The sequence below is a fragment of the Octopus sinensis genome, linkage group LG7, assembly GCF_006345805.1.
Source record: "Octopus sinensis linkage group LG7, ASM634580v1, whole genome shotgun sequence".
NCBI lineage: Eukaryota > Metazoa > Mollusca > Cephalopoda > Octopoda > Octopodidae > Octopus > Octopus sinensis.
In genome coordinates this window covers 71,184,168-71,205,367 of record NC_043003.1, presented here as the reverse complement: position 1 = coordinate 71,205,367, position 21,200 = coordinate 71,184,168, and the positions used below count along the sequence as shown (strand labels likewise).

Below are 21,200 nucleotides of genomic sequence, written 5' to 3'. Positions count from 1 at the left end.
CCATATTGACGTACGGTGCTAAGAGCACATACATATATCATAGCAGACAAGAACCATCTTGTATGGTCACCAGAACTACCAGATCACAGGATTTCAGCATACTGAGCTTTCTCGGTGACATACTTCCCTCCCCCTAAACCAGTCAAATTTCACCGCCAGCAATATATAGAATAACAGTGACTTTTCTGTCATTCATATTAAACTAATTTTGCTGGTAATTATGAAACGTTTATATTAATTTAGCATTAGAATTCTGCAAGTTGTATAAAAATAGTTATTGTCTGCATCATTCGAAAGAGAAATAAATTCTGCATAAGGTGTAAAAGATAAAAATAATTTGTATGGTGTTAGTAACAAAATATTTTGTAAGAAATAGAACTTTTATCATCGGTCTTAAATTTATTTTCGCCAGTGTATATATATATATATATAAATATATATATATATGTTCCTCTGCCTCTACCTCTCTCTCTTCACTTCACACGTGACCGGCGTTCGGCCAAGCCTGATCTTTCTTGGTCTGACCGTTGTCCGTGCAACATCGATATTTCTCCCTGTGCCTGTGAAATCTTGTATCCCTGCCGTAAGGCTTTATTTCCACACACGCCAGCTTAATTTAATTCGTCCTTACTCGAAAGACACCTGTTGTTATGCCCTGTTATTATTTTTATTATATCATAGCAGACAAGGTCGCTATAAACCATTGCTGTATTTTATTACTTCTATTTGACGTCTAGATTATAATTACCAATCTTCACACATACATCGTTCAATTCAAGTATACAATCCTACACAGGTATCATACATGTCAACGAACATAAATATAACTCCTAGCATTAACATATACAAATTGATTTATATGATCTCTATGGAATTACTGGTATCACATTTATTCTTTAGTTACAGGTGTTTCAATAATATATAAGTTAAATACAATCAGAAAATATAAATATAGGAACAGATTATGAATCATTGAATATATAATATTCAATATTGAATACATAATATATAATATTGATTGTATAATTCATTGGGGGCGAAAGACTAAATAAAGACGAGAAAAACTTAGATGAATTCACTTATCTATAGACTTTCTGCCAAGAGGCTACGATATCCTCCATGCTACCTCCATCTCTTTAGTGTCGAGATGGGTAGATAGAGTTTGGCTGTTGAGTGTGCCTCTAGGCTTCTTCAGAGAGGGTGTAAATAGCTTAAATAGTTAGGATAGCCGATACATACAAGAGTAAGTTACCAATAGGTACAGTATATATTTCTTATTGAAGAGGGCATAAGAAGAATAGGAGCAAAAGTTAGAGTGTATGAGGAGTAAAATTTCGTAAAATGGATTCGGTATAGGAAAGGGAAATAAGACATAGACTTCAAGTGCTGCCTTCCAAGATTCATGTTATTTTGTCAAGTGGTGAATAGGTAGGTATATTCGTTCTAAGGATGAGTTTTTTAAGAAGGGTAAATTTAGGCAGTGGTTCTTATTTATTTTACATATAAATACACGTTATGTTTACAGTGGTGGGTTTATTAGAATGGTCCGTGTTTCGGTAGTGGAAGTTTATATATAGGATGCCAGCTGGTACTAAAGAGAGTATGGCACCAGGTGGTGACCAAAGTACAGTGTTCGTGTTCGTTGATTTTTCGATCAACAAGTCCCTGAATCCTTGTGTGCAGTGAGATGGAGGGAGGGGGGTTATGGTCAGTCCTGCAACCTAATTGGTCAGCAATTTTTTTTGAAAACTATGACGCGGTTCCGGTTCGTTAATGGTTAACAGGTAACACAAAAACAAATCAGATAAATAAATAAGTAAATATATGAATATATGGGCAAGTAGAAGAGCAAAATAATATTCAAACTAGATTAAATTAAATTAAAGTAAAACAAGTAAAAACAAGTAAAAAAAATACATGCGTGAATGTTTGTATATATACGCGTGTAAATGAAAGGTATGGATGGGTAGGGAGAGGAGTAGTCCAAGGAAGGTATGTGTTTGTGTGAAAGCTTTGTTTATTGTATTGAGGGTTTGCGTGTAAGTGTAGAGGTATTGAAAGATTAGATAAGAGGAGTGGGGATGGAATGGAGGACTAAAAAGGGAGGTGCAGGTGGATGCGGGGTAAATAGATGGGAGGAGGAGCAGAAGAAAGAAGTTTTCAGTTCTAGAGCAAGTGTGGTGAAGTGCAAGTTATTAAAATTGTGTTAGTGAATTTATACGAAAAGGCGTGTGCATTTTCAGAGAGAGAGAGAGAGAATGATCTCCTGTGCCTTCTGAAAACAAGTGGAGGGATTTGCAGTTCTTTACATATATACAAAACTTGTTGCAATATATAACTTATTGATTCAACGAAAATTACAGAGATATGTTTCCAAGTTATTGAGTGAGTCTACCATAATACATTGCTTGCAAATAATAAAAGTAGTGTTATATTAAATGGTAATAAATATGCTGTCAAATGAATATAAACAGAAACGAAATATAAATGAAAATGCCTAGAAAATTAGATATATTTAGATGGTCTTGGAAACTATATATAAGCAACCAGAACCTTTTTCGCCGTTACCTGTGTGGAGATGAGAAGTGGGTATGAAATAATTATGTCTAAAATATATTGCAGTAAATTGGATTCCTATTTTAACAAAAGCTGGACGTAAGAAATTTCGAATCATTTAATGATTTTGCATTGCACAACTTACCTGAAATTTATTTTATTTATTGATTATAATCATATATTTATTTTTGTAAAATCTATCTCCAATGATGTATAGAAATTGTTTATAATATTTTACTAGAATATGATTTCCATTTCAGCACATGAAAGTAAAAATCAACATCAGTTGAGATCTAAAGGAAAATGAATTTTTAATTCAAATATATCTCCTTTATTTCACCATGTCTTCAAATGCTATATTGCTTTGAATAAGAGAAGTCATATATCAATTCTTGAAATTCAATTGAAGTTGCATGCCATGCATATAGAAAGAGATCCTCATAAGAGTAATTTGAAAATCTAACCTGTACTGCTTTGCTTCATATCTTCAAGAGCATTCCTTGCACGTTCTATGTCAGAATCTAGTTCTGGCATTCCAGCAGCAACACATTCGTTAATTACTCTGTCTAATTTGCCTTTGTCACCTTCCCTCATAGCGTTTCTGAGATTGGTCCGCAGAGAGTCAGGTGTCTTACTTCCTAACAATGAAATATATACGACAGTGAGAATTTCATGAAATTGTGCGTCTTTATGAAACCATGCCATGCAGAAAATCGAGAAATACGTATACCGTAATTGATTCTTTTGTGATAATCTAATTCATGCACATTTATATTTCATCTTTAAAAGAAATATTCACTAGATCATTCAATAAAATAGTGCATGCACTAAGTGAATGAAAGATGAACTCCTATACAGATATAAATCGTACACATTTAAAATGTGCAATCCCGTAAAAGGGGAAAATCGCTATATTCGAAGAAACATTGAACTAGATTTAACTCGAAACGCCATAAACACATAGAAAAAGGGGAAAAAACAGAAGATAAGTGAGAATCATTTCTTATGCGAAAATAAATGTATGAAAGAAGGAAATTAGGAAACGTTAGAAACTGCTAATGTTAGTTATAAATTGACATAAGACTCGGAAACAACTATTTCACACGTGCAATATTTAAAAAGTTTTTTTGACAACATAATATAGAAAACCATGCTGCTGACCTCCACGACCACCACCAAGAGCCTCTAGAGTATCCCTAGCTTTACAAACATCAGCTGCTAGTTCTGGATAACCAGCTTTTTCACAGTCTGCGATGGCTTTCTTCAGTTCACCAATATCTTTCTGACGAATAGCACGAGCCAACTGACTCTGCAATGTATCTGAAGGTACTACATCTAGTAAAATCGAATAAAGAAGTAATTAGATATTGATTTATAATATCGGCACCACGCATTTTGGTGGAGGATAGAATTGATTAAATAAATTGCACTATTCCACTAATATTGCATTTTTAATGATCCTAGAAGTGTGAAAGTATCACGGTGGGATTTAAACTCAGAACGTAAATGTTTGTAACTCTATACCTCAATGTATTTCATCCAACTCCCTAACGGTGAAATATAAATAAAATCTATATATACTTATTATTGCAAATAAATGTTCATTTCTAAATATCTAAAAAGAGAAAACGTCTGTGACGTAAATATTAACGTTAAAATGTATCTGGAATGCAAAGACTAAAAAGTTAGAGCAATCAAGATCATCATAAGATTTTAAATCCTTATATTCTACAAAGTATATTGCGAGAATGGTCTCTCTCTCTCTCTCTCTCTCTCTCTCTCTCTCTCTCTCTCTCTCTCTCTCCCTCTCTTCTCTTTACAAGCTTAAATGTCTGTAGAGGAACAGCTAAAGCCTTTGGTATTACACCGTGTGTTAATGTATCTTGCATCAAGCTGCCCAATGGAATTATAATGAAACCCACGATTTATATAGTAACAGGTTTGTAACTACGAGCATAAGATATTGTAACATTTTACATTTGCAAGTGCAACAGCGTGCCGTTCATCTTTATATGTGAATACTTTCTTGATCGTAAAGCCAAAAGTAAGTAGCACATCTCATAAATGTAAATTCTGGGCTTGAAAGTCAAAGAAGTAGATAGTTAGCAGATACCAACAATTTCTTTTAGGATTGGTATGTTGTATATTTTCAGATAACGATTTATAATGTTTGATATGATAATATAATACCTTTAAACATTTAAAATTTGCCAACGATCCACTTAAAGAATATAAAATGCACTGCCTTAAATGTACTTCAGCATTTCAGTAAAATATATATTTTGAACAACCTCTCAGGAAATATGCAATATCTTAGGTCAATCATCACGATCAAATATCAGCTGATTAGTCTATTGTGTAACTGTACAGTAGAATAAAGGCTAACCTCCAGAGCCACCACCAAGAATATCTGATACACGTCTTGCTTTTTGTATATCAGCATCCAGTCCTGGCATGCCGGCTGCTACACTTTCTCGGATAACTCTATCCAATTCACTTTTATCTTTAGTTTTCACTGCATCTTCAAGTTTGTCTCTTAACGTATCTTCAGATATTGTTCCTGATTGTAGATAATAATTCAAGTAAAAATAAGTGATAAAATATACTGGAAATATAAGAATTGCTTACTCTTATTAATCTATAACATTTCTTCAAAATTTCAGATAAATTATTTCTGCATAACATACTTCATATAGAGCATGCGGACATATTAACGTATTCGTTTAATATATATATATATATGAATAGTTTTGAAACAATACTGTATAAAGAGACTATAATTGTGGCAAAGACAGGATTATATAAGAAAAAAAATCTGCATAAGGGGTTTTGCAATCTTACAACTTCTTCTATGGCAAAAATATTGCATGAGAACGATGTAAGTTGTTACAAAATTGGGAAAAGGATGGAATTACTATATTTATAAAATGTTCAAATTTTATACTACCGCTAAAAAGAATAGACAGACAGACATATAGACAGATAGATAGATAGATAAATAGATAGATGTAACCCACAAGTTTAGAGACTATATCGTAGCAATATAAATCATATTATATATATTTCGAGTCACACAAAATGCTAACCTCCACTTTCTCCACTCAGGCTCTTCAGAGTATCTCTGGCTTGCTTTAAATCAGAACTCAGTTCTGGATATTTGGCTTCTTCACATTCACGTATTAGTTTCTCAAGCAGTGGCCTGTTTCTTTCTTTGGTTGCTTCCTTTAGTTCATTACGTAAAGAAACGGGCGATCTCGAACCTGACAAGAGATAGTTGCTAAGATTAAATAAATGCTCGTCTTTGTTCTGTTGGTTTTCTTGTTTTAGATACTATATTGTTTTTGTTTTTGGTTACATCCCATTAATATGAGCGTTATTATGATAGGACTTCAAATGTAGTTGTTTCCTTTTACTACTATAGAACTGGAATATTGCGTTAAAAGTTTAATTATAACGATTACAAATTTGTTTACTTGATTTTCTTCGTTTTTTATCTTCTGCTTATATTTAAATACATAAATCGAGGATGCGATGCATGCGTACGTGCTCGCACATGCATGTGTGCACGTGCGCGCGTGTGTATAACCTTTTATCTTTTGCTTGTTTCAGTCATTATACTGCGGCCATCCAGGGACACCGCCTTGAAAAATTTTAGTCGAACGAAACAAGCATTTTGCTTAAGGTTGGTACTTAATCTATCGGACTCTTTTGCCGAGCTGCTACTTTACAGGGAAGTAAACTCGCCAACACTGGTTGTCAAGCGGTGTGAGTCGATAGAAACGCAGAGGTATCGATTTATGTTTCTACAAGCATCTGTAAATGTAATTGCCGTACTAAATGCTACCGTGAAAATATGTACGCATATCATAGTTGTTTGATGTGTAGGTGTTTCATTTCATGTCCATTGCTTTACTATTACACTAAGTTACATTACCTGCTACCAATATCACTAAACATGATTAATAATGGTCAAATTTCTAAAAACCACTCACTGGCATATTTTGACCCTTTATTTCTTTATTTCTGCTATTCTTATATCTGTTTCTAGGAAAGAACTGAATTTTTGTAGCTCATCTTTCGAAAAGATAGTTCTTCCTAATTAAGTAATAATCCGCTCACATGAGAATTATGTAGAATGAATTATGCAAATATCGCTAATATCATTTTGCGTTGGATTTTCAATGTATTGTGCTCTGGTTACGTGTTATAGCTTATATCATAGCGCATTTTACATGCGGTTTTATGAGTTTAACATGGTAAACTATATTGAACACTTATATAACTGACTACCTGTTATAATGATATATGTGTATACATACTTGTATGTGTATGTGTAAATTATATGTATTATTTATATAGTACGTAATATATATATATATATATATATATATATATGTGTGTGTGTGTGTGTGTGTGTATGTATGTATGTATTAGATCAAATATTATAAAAGGATATTAATTTGAACTGAGACAAAAGATAGGGCAAGCGATAGAGAGATGAGCAATATATACATACATACATGTGTGTGTAATATATACATACACACATATTTTTGTCTGTGTTTCCAGTGTTGTCCGAGCTTTACAAGCTCATCTAAAAGCTCTGGATTACCAGCTTCGCTGTTTGCAATGACTTTTTGATGTTGATCAATATTTTTTCAACTGATTAACACGATTCAATCGACTATGTAGTATATTTAATTGTACTACATCTCAGATGCGTAAAAGAAAGTATGTGTATGTATAGGTACCTGCATCCACAGGAACATAAATAAATGAAAACAGAAAGCTTCCTAATTATTAAGGTTGCTTTTATCAAGCAGAAGCTATATGGAAGGAAGATAAGATCCATATGCTGCAGTATGTTACGATTATAAAATCTAAAAATAACACCTAATGTTTCATTTTGCATTTTAATTTATTGCGGTTGAATCTTGTATGGTAAAATATTTTAATACTTTTGTATGTTTCAAATAACAAAGTTTTTTGGAACAAATAATTAGACACCGAATTGTTTATCTTGGGATTTGAACGAAAGAACACATATCAGGACACTAAAATTGTTATGTAGTACACTGACGGTTCTGTCAATATTTAAATTGCCACTAAATTATAAGTAATTATCGTTAGATTGCAGACATTGTTAACAAAACAATCGAATCAAATCATTCACGATTGTTATAGTTGAATTTGAATATATTTCAACATTATTTAATATCCAATCTCACCTCTCGCAGCTAAACTGCGTAATAAACTATATATTGCAAATTCATTCCCAAGAAAAAGTGTTTAAGGCAAAGAGCCGGGAAAGAAGATTCAGTTTACTCGGCTAGTAATTGAACATTGGTAACAAATCTACTGGTTTATCTTCCAACTGTTACGGAAAGAAGACGGACGTCTGAATAAGGTATGTACTGAGCTACCGAATATGATTTTGACGAGCTAGGAAGTAGTGACTCAAACGTTGTTTGGGAAAAATAGATTCATAACTTTCAAGATGTCGACGACCGCTCGGTTCAAAGTCTCCTTTGACCACAAGTGGCCTGAACTCTTTACATGAACACCACCCTGTACATAACTCCATGTCCCCCTACATGGCCTTGCTTTCTTGCTTTTTGAGCCAAAATATTAACTAACTAACTAACTAACAACAGATTGTAGATACTTTAATTTATAAAATGTCAGTTATTTAACTGCAACTACAGTTAAAGAAATATTACATTAGGAATATTAAAGTGAATATATTCGGTTATCTGTCAATGAAAATGATTTTGAATAGATTCTTCATTGATGTTAATTGAAGTCAACGTCCTACATAAACTTCATAGGTAACTAAGTACACTTGAACGTGGGGCTAGCTTCACAATCAGCAGCCTCTGTAAAAATATCTCACACAAGCTTAGCATATTGTATGTTAGTATGTAACCAGGTATAGAGGTCGCTGCATTTCCAAAGTATATTTAACTGTGGTTTTCACTGCATCTTTGTGTTAGTCTCTTAGTATTATTATAAAAAAATGGTGACAAATTATTCAAGGGTTTTTAAGAGGAAGAGTTGTAACAGAGTGAGTTTTAAAACGTTTACTTGAATATTTCATACTGCAATACATATTGATTATCACACTATAAATATACTGATTCTGATATAATTTAAAAACATAAGCAGGGAATGAGAAGCCTAGTCGGGGAAGACCAGCCTGAAAGTTTTTACATATCCCTATAAAGACTTGAGACAATACGTAGAATATTTCCTGGGGTGCATAATTATTAGCAAATTACTCTATTTGCATTGGATTTGAAGTTTATTTTACATTTCACCTCGCTGTAATAAAACTTAATTTGACTCACTGACCTGGTCGGTGCTTTTCACGTAAGTGGTGGAGTACTTCTCTTGCTTGCTGCACATCTGTGTCTAGTTCTTGCAATCCAGCTGCTACACATTCGTTTACTGCACTTTCTAACTGGTCTTTATCTCCATGTTGCACAGCGTCTGATAGCATTCGTCGTAATGCTTCTGGTGATTTACTTCCTGATTAAGAAAGTGTGGAAAATTCCCCAAACTTAAATATAATTCTATCAAAATAATCTTTCTGTAAAGAAGCATGCAGATGAGACAACAGGAATGCATGCTGGTGAATCCATGCCTTTATACACAAAGTTGGTTCACTTTTAAAATTTCCATGTAGCTAACTGAAGCATTGATCTCTTGACCATAAGCTTTAGAAGTAACTACACTGTGTATATAGAATTCAAGAGTAGATTACGGTAAACTTCATATGCTCCTCCCCTTTTCCTTCGTTTTTCTCTTTCTTTCTTTTTCACCTCTTTGAGTTATATTTAGAATACAAAATGTACGGTTTCCCCTTCCAAACATTCATTTTAGAATCCAGCAATGAACTTCCATTCCTGCGTATCCACACAAAAATACAAAACTCCACAGTTACAACAGACATATTTTACAAAAAAATGACAAACATCAATATTTAAATGTCTACTCTTGCCACCCATCACACATCAAAGGAAACATCTCATACAGCATGGCACGACGCATCTGTGCTATAGTGACTGACCCCAAAATACGTGAAATCCGACTCAACGAATTCAAAAGCTTCCTCACAGTGCAGAAATACGCCTCGTGCCGGTGGCACGTCAAAGCACCCACTACACTCTCGGAGTGGTTGGCATTAGGAAGGGCATCCAGCTGTGGAAACTCTTCCAGATCAGATTGGAGCCTGGTGCAGCCATCTGGTCCGCCAGTCCTCAGTCAGACCATCCAACCCATGCCAACATAGAGAGCGGACGTTAAACGACGACGATGGTGATGATGATGATGATGATGATGATGATGATGATGATCTGATGAAAGAGTGTTTTTGTTATGATATAATATACTCATTCATCTATAAGGCATTTCTAAAACTTCCTTGGAATATCGTTCAGAAAATACATCAATAATGACCATTTTAGTCGTAAATTCCATAAATAATTTCACTCTTCAAACTTTTATGAACCGTTGTATAAATAATGAGAGCATTGAAAATAGTATGATAAACACTGACTTAAAAAATTCTTTGTAACAATCACAAACATGTGATGAAAGTTACATTTGAGAAATCTTATTATATATAGTTAGACACATTGTTAAAATATCATGCGGAAGGCATATCCATATTATATCATGCGATGGACTGAACAAAATCTGCACTTTGCCTGCTTACCTCCTCGACTACCACCACCAAGGTTTTTCAGTGCAACTCTGGCTTTGCGGATGTCAGCATCAAGCTCTGGATAGCCAGCGGCTTCACATTCCATTATTGCTTTATTCAATGTATCGATATCTTTCTTCCTAACCGCCATACTCAGCTGATCATGTAGTTCGTTTGGAGACTTAATATCTTTAAATTTAAAATTATATATATACTCATGTGCATACAAAGATATCTGCATGTGTGTGTGTGTGAGTGTGTGTATTTGTGTATTGTATTATACATACATATATATATATATATATATATATATATATATATATATATATATATATATATATAGTTAATCAGAAATAAAAGCGGGTATATTTTTTTATAGTCCTTCAGGATTAAAATGAGAGACAGGAAAAGACGGAAAAATTGGAAAGATTTACATCAATGTTTGAACGACTGGTTGCAGTTGATAGCGAATACAAAACATTATAAGTGTACAAACGTAGACATAATGTTGCAAGGGACAGAATAGGTAATAGGCAGGAAGTGAAAGAGAAAAGAAAATAGGATGAGAAGCTGATGAGGGTGAGGTGGTTAGAAAAAATATGGTGAGGTGGAGTCTGAAGGATAAAAATGGAAGTGATCGAGTAGAAGGGAAAACATGCATATAAACCGTTGGTGGAATGATTAGAAATCCGATTATGAAAAGTTACTCCTTGATTTCTTGAGTGTGCAGACCAATGATGTTCAAAGAAGCCATAGACTAATAAATGTTATGGAATCGCCTGTTGTATTGAACTAGTTAGCTACAAGGTTCTCTGCCTCTAACCTTATTGCAACTACTCACCGGACCTCCGGCATTTGCTGTCTTTTGTCTCTCAACTCTCAATCAACTTAAATCTGAAAAATGATTCTCTCTCCACTACCTCGACAGTTTTACTTTCCACTTATGTTACGTTATATACACACAGCGGAGTGGTATCATTCGAAAGCTAAAACGATGTAAAGTGCATTGTGACCAGCGATGTATAACAGCATCCAATAAGTCTGGTCGATCACGTGATCACATTACACTCACACACACATACATTTATATATCATCATCATGTATCGTGCGCCTGCGGCGCATTGATGACACAAGTTCTCTAGCTGTCTTGCCACTCTTGTCCACTACCCTGTACTTTTCCTTCCATGATAATACTTTCCAGACCTCTGCTTCTTCAAATATGGCCATAATAGATGAGCCTCTGATTTTTCCACACTGTCAGGGGCTGTCTTTCCTCTACTTCGTTTATCTTATGGTCCTTGTAAGAGACTTGTAGCATTCTCCTATACACCCACAAACACATTGGTTATATTTTCTTCAGATTTTTTCAGAGTTCATGCTTCGCAACATAAATGCCAGTTGGTGGAAAAACTAAACTCAGATTATCAAAGGGTGGATTAGGGTGTATGTGTACAAGCTCAAAATACAGAGCTATAATGTTTTATACCACACATTATGGTATGTGCGTATGTGTGAATACGCGTACAATGTTGATATTTGTATGCAGTATTATATTTTACGCTGGTTAATGTGTACATGTGCACATAAGCGTGTTTGTGGGTGTGTTTGGAGTAAGTAATAAGGAGACACAATATTTATAATGGGAAAAATATAAAGTTATAAGAAATGTTAACAATATTCATTCCGGTTTTTTTTTTCTGTTACTGTCTTAACATCTGATGTTTTGTATTTTTCAATTTTGTATTCACGTAGGAAAGTTATTTGCAGACATGCGAAACATGCGATTGGGAATTTGTAAACCGACAGATGTCTGAGGAAATTTATTCATGCACTTAGGTTGAGAAATAGTCATTCTAACCTCCAGTACCACCTCCAAGGATGTTTGACAATCTTCTGGCTTTTTGTAAATCCATTTCCAGCTCTGGCAAACCTGCTGCAGTACATTCATTAATAATTCGATCTAGATTTCGTTTGTCTTTTTCAGTCATGGCATCTTTTAATTTTCGTTTCATTATGTCTGGAGACAGTGATCCTAAGAATAGAAAGTACATACGAGACTGAAGAAAATAGCTCTAAGTAGTCTATTGATTCAGATTGGATAAACAGAAGTGACATCACGATTAGATGAAGTGCATGAAAAATCTACATTATCGACATCTTAACTTTTCCTTTTAGGATAAATAATATTAAAAGCAAATTGTTTTTATCCGACAAATTTGATTTCACAATCCATGCATATGTTATATCAAATATATTTTTTTATTAACAACACATGCACATATCTTTTCAATGAGACAGAAATATATCTAACCTCCTCGACCACCTCCAATCTGTTGCAATGCATTTCTAGCTCTGCAAAGGTCTGGCCCAAGTTCAGGGTATCCGGTAGTCTCGCAAACATCAATAATATTTTCCAAAGCTCGCTTATCCTTTTGTCGTGTCGCTTTCTTGAGTTCTTCACGTAATGCGTCAGGAGTGGGAAGACTTGGTCCTAACAACCATAATAAATGTCTGTTTAGATATTTGTCTACATTTGCATAATCATTTCACACATATAAAGACTTATATATACGAACGTGTGTGTACATATATACATGCATATAAAAACGCGCATGCACACACACACACGCACAAACACACACAAACACAGACACAAACACAGACACACACACACACTCACACACACACACACGGAAATATTATACAAATAGATTACATTAATGACAACTTGTGATACTTTATAAAGCGATACTTTAGAAAGTGAATCAATTCTTTCGGAACTGAAATCATAGATGTAATGAAATAACGTAAAGTGGTGTTTTGGCCAATATTATTAACCAAAAAATCTTTTTCTAATATAGTTAACTGAATTATTTTTCTTTAACTTTAAAATGAATCTCTAATTCGGAAAGACCCGTTTGATATATTCTTGAATTTATGTCTTCATTTTTAATTGAACACAAAATTCCATAACAAATTTCAAATTGAATCCATAACTACTCAATTGACAAGGCTATTGATAAATAATTTTTGCAATCACAGTTTTAAACATAAAATAAATCATTATTGCACCGTGCGCTTACAGTTTTACTCCAGTGGTTAGACATATAAATCAGACATCTAAATGTGAAACAAAACTTTTGTATCTTCACCAACATTATAAATCAGCAATAATTTGTTAATCAGTTGAAACAACCGAGTTGATCGTAGAATAACTTAGCCAGTAAGAAGTCAAATATAACTATCCAGTTTATAAATGTTTAATATGTAAAACAGTTTTATTAACAAAATATACCAGACAATACTTGAAAGAGAATATCACAGAAAATTAACGAAATCTAGATGAGGCAAAGTGAGAGGGATGAAATAAGATTAGAGAACTGTTTGATAGAACAAGTAATATCATAACTTTCGCTAATTTCTATAACAAACATATACACAGAGAATATCGTGCTATTTAAATGAATATATTTTCTTTCCAAATCCATTTTCACGCAAAATCAATAGATTTCTTCGATTTATATTTATGTATGCATGTTTTTGTGTGTTTTCTTGTGTATAAATGTTGGTAGTTTTTTTACTTTAAGTAGAACTGAATCCATTATACTTTGCAGACTATTTAAAGGTTCAGTTTTTAAGGGTTTATAATTTTAATAGAAGTATGGTTACTTTAATGATCTTTACTCTGAAGTAATGCTCTTGAGGAGTTCAAATATATATTCCATCGTCCATACTGCCCCAGAACTACAATAAGGGATGTATTTCTTTGAACTTTCGATTATTACACTTATCCACGGCAACCATAAAGTATGATAACTAAAATACACATATCAAACTTCTGGAGATACCAACAACATTGGAAGCTAGCAAGTCACTACGTTTTTACTTAATGGCATTTGGTAAGTGAAAGATCTGAACCTTTCGTTGCTAGTGCAGGATTGAAAGATTTGGTCATCATAAGCCATTTCGTGAACTTATATGTATATGTGTGTGAGTATGTGTGTGTATATAAATAAATATATATATATATATATATATATATATATATATATATATATATATATATATATATATATATATATATATATATACATAGAGAGAGAGAGAGATTGATAGATAGATAGATAGATTCAGGTGATTATAGTACGTAAGTTGAGGCACGACCTTCTGTACGGTATTATTTATAAAATTTCAAAGTAAGGCGATTAAAATCAAAATATGCAAGAAGGATATCCAGAGGTAATGCAGTACGATCGTTTCATGCAATTCTATTTAATTGAACAATGCAGTCATTACATCAATTTAATTCTGGTTAATTTTATATTCTTCCTATTTAATGTAGCTATGATGGTACCTATATTGGACAGAGTAGAGTATGAGATTCTAACTGTCTTACGCGAAAAGATTCTATTATATCTATGGGAAGTAGGGAAGTTTTTTTCTAAAATAGCCATAAATTTACTATATATGTTTGTGGATAATGCACAGTTGTATGGGATATTGAACCAGACGAGATTCTTACCTTTAAATTTTTTGTGTAAGTAAGGACGGTATAAATTTGTGCTTTCCCTGCTTGCTAGAATCGTGCCATGATTAATAGTTTTTTTAATATATTTTTAGTGAACCCCTTATCTGGAGGAGTAACCATTTCTTTTTCATCGTCACCTTTTTTTATCGGAGCATATTCTGTTATTATTATTTAAAATGATAGGTTTGTTGGATGTGTTCTCATTTGGTATTTTTTCACAACTAAGTAAGTTAGTAGACTTTCTATTATTCCAACTATCATTTATTTCTCTATTAAAAGGTGCTAAACTTTCAGGACCGAGAAAAGTAATTTGTTGGTCATATCCTGCTTTAGATAAGGCAGCTTTTATTTATTTATAAAATTAATCTAATTTTTGTATCCCTATAAATTCATAGTTAGCTTATATAAAACTATACTGGTATATTCACTACTTATAAGAAATGCTGCATAGATTAAAATTTTATTAATATATAATTAGCACTTTCCTTTACCCCGATACTCCTTTATTAATACCAGTATATACCAATTAATCAATATTCACAGATACCATCTGATGAGTTAGTATTTAAGTATACAATATGCATAAATATTAAACTATTTCTCGATTTCTTTTCCTCTATTGTGGTAAAAAGTTTGGTATATCCTCAAAAGTATTCATAAATTTCTATCCTTTTGTTATAATATTTTTCTTAATAATCCTTTGAATAACCCTAAACTTTAACTGTATACATAGCAAAATTGTTTAAAATATTTAACTATAGTCCACATGATAAGACTTCTCCTGTTTCATTATCAATAGTCTGCTAGTAGGCGACTCCCTTAATTATCAGCTAACATCCTGTTTTAAATTTTCCCTTACTAAACCTAATGATATTGCTTGTAATGAATCTTGATTTTTATGGCTATACCAACTAGAATGTCTGTTTACTCTCTCACCCCTAACCCTAACAGATACTTCCCTCTGTTCTCTCAGCCTTAGATATACAAAGGATTTGATAAACTAGTTTATAAATTAAAATTGACCCCATAAAGACAAAAAAATCAGTGGCAGGCAGAGTCTTCTTGATAATTTTAGTAACTTCTATGCTGAAGTAGAGACATGTTCTTTGTCTATCTCCTTAACTTTTTGGAGATTTTAGGTATAATTATACTAATGCGTCCTTCTGTTCTAATTTGATTAAATTCTTTGTCTTTGTGCAGCTGAAGATTACTCTACATTTTAAATTGATGTAATGATTGCATTGTTCAATTAAATGGAGTTGCATGAAACGAACGTACTGCATTACCTCTGGATATTTTTGTTGCTTATTTTGATATATATATATATATATATATATATATTATGTTTTCTTATAACTGCCCAGCGGCATTTAAAAGTAATTTCTCAGATGTTACTTTATAATTTACATGAAGCTAAATACACTCAGTTTCAAATATTTATTGAAAAACTATGTTAGATGAATAAATACGAGGAACATCACAAACAGCTTTACTCAAAATATTTCTGTAAGATTCTTTCCAACGAAAAAAACTACGTATTACAATGAATCTCTTCAGAAAAGTGGGTTTTATGATCAGATTTAAAATACACGATTTATCACTCATCAAATAATGGCATACACATAGCAAAAGAAATTCCAACGAATCTAATCTAATACTAATCACTTCTGTAGCTAAAATTTTCATCAAAAGTATAAACTTTTGAAGTGAACCCAACTGCAATGTAATTTGATCCCGGCCTGTTAATAGCTTGATTTTATATCTCACCCGAACATAACATTTTTTTAATGGTTTTATTTATGAGGTTCTTACTCTTTCTGTCTTCAGTTTTCATCATCATCATCATCATCATTATTATTATTATTATTATTATTATTATTATTATTATTATTATTATTATTATTATTAATATTATTATTAAGGCGGTGAACTGGCAGAAACGTTAACACGCCGGGCGAAATGCTAAGCAGTATTTCGTCTGTCTCCATGTTCTGAGTTCAAATTCCGCCGAGGTCGACTTTGCCTTTCATCCTATCGTGGTGGATTAAATAAGTACCAGTTACGCACTGGGTCGATATAATCGACTTAAACCGTTTGTCTGTCCTTGTTTGTTTTCTCTGTGTTTAGCCCCTTGCGGGTAGTAAAGAAATAGGTATTGTGCCTTCATTAGAAAGGATTATTATTATTATTATTATTATTATTATTATTATTATTATTATTATTATCATTAAGGCAGCTAGCTGCCAGAATCGTTAACAGGACAAGATGCTTTAGCGGCATTTTACCTGCCTTTACGTTCTGAGTTCAAATTCCACCAAGGTCTGTTTTGCCTTTCAGGATCAATAAAATAAGCACCAGATGAACACTGGAGTTGATATAATTGACTATCCCCTGCTCCAAAATTTGAAACCATTGGTCTACCGCTTTTGCAGGTGTCTGGCATAATATTCTGTTTTTAAATGTATGTATGCATATCATGCTTATGCATTTTATAAGAGTTAGACATGGAGCCTACGTAATATCAATTGTCACTTTGTGCTGACATTGCATTTGTATATTACATTACCTAGGAGACACTGATTTTCAATGTGTGGATATTCGACACTTACTGATGGACTTATTCGCTAAGTGCTCTCAAGGTTCCTGTAAATTTGTATTTTGCGCAGTGTCAATTTGCTATTTTGCTTCAAAATGTTTATATTTTTAATACCACTACTATGTTTCCTTCTAGTGTTTGAATTAAACATTGAATAATATTGATTTCAAATGTTGATACAAGGCGGAGGAGTCTAGCCGATTACATCGACCCAAAGTGCCCAACTGGCACTTATTTTATCGACCCCCGAACGAAAGGATGAGGGGAAAAGTCGACCTCGGCGGAATTTGTACTCAGAACGTAAAGACGGATGAAATACCGCTAAGTATTTTGTCCCTCGTGCTTACGATTCTGCCAGCTCGCCACCTAAATAGCTGAATAATATTTACGAGCTTAATAACTAGACCAAGCAAGCTCTTTTGCATACGGGTGCCTGTGGATCCATATCTTCTCAAACTAAAACTTCTATTTTTCATAAATTCAATTTTTACCACAGTATTTAGACTCTATTATGATATAATGATACGAAATGTGGATGCCTCCACAGAAAGCCAATCGAAATATTGGATTCATTTCACTGACTGAAATCACTTGGAACGGCAAATATGCAGTCTTCTCTGACCCGAGAACCTAATCATTTTACATGTATGTATGTAATTATTCAGTCTATTTCAAGATTTCTTGCCAATAGAGAAAGAACCGGTTTCTAACCTAGATCCAAGGTTCCTTCATTGGAACTTCAACATCAACAACAGGTTTGTGTGTATGTATGTATGTATGTATGTATGTATGTATGTATGTATGTATGTATGTATGTATGTACGTACGTATATATGTATGTATATATGTATGTATGTACGTATGTATGTATGTGCAGATTTGTATGTTTTAAGTATGTATTCTCATGCTTATATTTACATATCTAGACATGCTCATTTAAATGATAAGCTTCTGGAAAACTTTACAGATTTTTACAGTTTCAGTGATGGACTGGATCTGTAGTCTTCGAATTAACTTTCTCGTTTATGGTTTTGAGAACCCTAATTTCTCAAGTTTGGTATTTAGGCAGTGTGTTACTTATCTCAGAGCCCCAATAATTACAGGTGTAAACCTGAACTTGTAATCTGGATATAGTAACTGCAGATATCTCAATAGTTTAGCATTTTTCACTGATCTTCAGCTTTATGTTAACATCCGCTGGGCAGCTAATTTCCCAACTGTGCACAGTATCTCTTCTCTATCCCAAATCATTATATAAGGTCTTTTGTGCTTACATTTTATTGAGGTCATCACTGGTACATTCCTCCAGTATTCCTTTCTATAATGAGTGGCTATGGCTTCTACCATATTGTGGGTTCTTATTTCTTTGTCCTTGGGATTATCCTAGCTACAACGTCATGTCTCATGGGTAGATAATGCCGTGATGTCATTTTAGGACAACTGTTTATGATGTGGGTGATATTTATGTATGACCAAAGGGAAAAGTCACCTGAAATGGCCCAGAACCTTATCCTTCATGTAAGAAAACAAATAACTTTCTATTACGTGTATAGTAGTTTTGTGTTTGGCTTGATGTATAGTAACTTGGTGTTTGGTGTTGCAAACGCGTGCTCAAGAATTGAACATTTTAAACTTTATTTTGATATACAGCTATTTCATGTGTATTAAATAAGAACAAAGTATTAAGTAAAAGACAAAATAGATTATTTCATTTGATACTATTACACAGTAGCTAGAGTAAATTACTTACGGAAATATTATTCTTGAAACGCCTAGAATACCCTAAGACAACCACACGTTCAAATATTAGAACTGGCCTGAGACAACACATTTAGCGCTAGGAAGATATGCACTGATAGTTTTATTACGAGCTCTGACACTAACCAAGTAGTGTTACGATGTATCTCAGTTTATATGATATCAAATTTGTACCCAACATATATGTCTCCAAGACAGCTTCATGCTAACATATCTTCTTAACACATGCACCTTTTGATTTTATTATTAAGAGAATAAAGGAATTTGAGGAAATTCCAATTATTCAGTGCAGAAAATGTCAATGCTTGTATATCGTATTTATTGATGGACTTTGCAAAATTTAACCATGCTTATTGTATTTATCATCTCTTAAATCAAAATGGCATATTTGTTCATTTTTGTAGACATAGTATAATATTGTATCCCTCTTTGAGCACTCAGTGTATCCTTCAAGCTCATCGACAAGCAAACTTCCTCTCACTACTTGTAGCTGGAAACTGACTGCTCAGCTTGAATTACGATATTAAGAAAAGAAATCTCAACAGATCCAAACTTTAACGCAGTGTGAAAAGAAAAAGTCAGTTTGCACAGTAAAGGTGGGAGGTACATTTATTGGAAATATAGAAAAAAATCTGGCGGATGCCTACCCCAAACGAGAGCATTCTATAAAAGAGGCCTACTTGCTGAGAAATTCCACTTATTCGTTGACCTGAAGCTAACACACCTAAATATACATATCTGCTTGCAAAGTTCTACACGCATGGAACAATAATATAACCATAAATTTAATCAAGAAAAATGTCCCCACAACACCGCTTCATCACAACCTACTCTACAACTTAATAATCATTATTCAGCTAAACCAAACATAGCTGAGAAACAGAGACTACATAAAGCCAAAATTAATTTAAATGCATCATAGTCCGATGATGGCTTAGCTGGACGAAACTTCGAAGTCACTGTCAATATTATTCTTGTTAAAGAGTAATGAAAACAGTGTTTAGTAACGGAAAATAGTGTTTTCTAAGATGCCAAGCGAAAAGATAGTCCAACAAAAAGATAGCTCAATAAAATCGTACTAAGAAGATAAAGATGATGAAGACGACGACCAGGTGAAACATATTACGTCCATTGGCTCAGTAAAACGGAACTTTTCTACTCTAGGAACAAGGCCCGAAATTTTTGGTGGGGAGGAGACCAGTTGATTAGATCGACCCCAGTATGTAACTGGTACTTAGTTTATCGACCCCGAAAGGATGAAAGGCAAACTCGACCTCGGCGGAATTTGAACTCCGAATGTAAAGACATACGAAATACCACTTAATATTTCGCCCGGCGTGCTAACGTTTCTGCCAGCTCACCGCCTTCTCATTAAAACAGAACAAGTCAATCAATGACTTGATAAATTAGTTCTCTTTCCTTAAATATGTTATCTTATACTTATGTTAGCAATCATAATTATCCTCAAAGACTGTGTTTATAAATACGCATAGACTACATTTCCAGAACATAAATTATCCCTTTCTGAGTCCGAACTGCTACTACTCCTAAATGCGAGAAATGACATTTTTTTTATTTCTCAAATTCCCTGTAAGCACAATGGTATTTAAAAATGATATTTAAATGATATTTAATTAGACATGGGAATGCAGCCTTTATTTGTTACATGAAAGTAAATAATGTAATATTCTTAATTTCAGTTAATCACCATAGTGTACATGAATCGTGTGAAACAGCAAATATGCTAACCTCTTGATATATCACGTATTTTTTCTAGTTTTTCTCTTGCTTTATTTATATCGGAATCCAGTTCTGGCATACCGTGAGCGACGCATTCAACAATCACATTTTCTATGGTAGACTTGTCTCCTTTACTGAGGGCGTCTTTCAATTTTTCGCGCAGAATTTCAGGAGATTTCATTCCTAGAATATTTTAGATACAAATTCTAGTTTTCCAGTTTTCTTTCATTTTTATATTGATGTTTACACAACGCACACATACATGCACATATTTGACTGAAGCGACAGCATAAGAAAACCAGCCTATTAGATATTT

At 33.4% G+C, this 21,200-nt stretch overlaps 1 protein-coding gene across 1 annotated transcript in view; it reads right to left on the bottom strand.

Annotated features, from left to right (window-relative positions):
- The window catches only part of LOC115214248, a 255,736-nt gene that overhangs the window by 118,653 nt on the left and 115,883 nt on the right, over nt 1-21,200 (bottom strand). The window contains exons 52-60 of the mRNA XM_036504830.1: nt 20,894-21,067; nt 12,574-12,753; nt 12,121-12,294; nt 10,274-10,450; nt 8,908-9,084; nt 5,643-5,816; nt 4,943-5,116; nt 3,718-3,891; nt 3,021-3,194 (exon numbers count right to left, since the gene is read on the bottom strand). Coding sequence (XP_036360723.1) covers nt 3,021-3,194; nt 3,718-3,891; nt 4,943-5,116; nt 5,643-5,816; nt 8,908-9,084; nt 10,274-10,450; nt 12,121-12,294; nt 12,574-12,753; nt 20,894-21,067 — 1,578 coding nt within the window. The remainder of the gene's footprint in view (nt 1-3,020; nt 3,195-3,717; nt 3,892-4,942; nt 5,117-5,642; nt 5,817-8,907; nt 9,085-10,273; nt 10,451-12,120; nt 12,295-12,573; nt 12,754-20,893; nt 21,068-21,200) is intronic.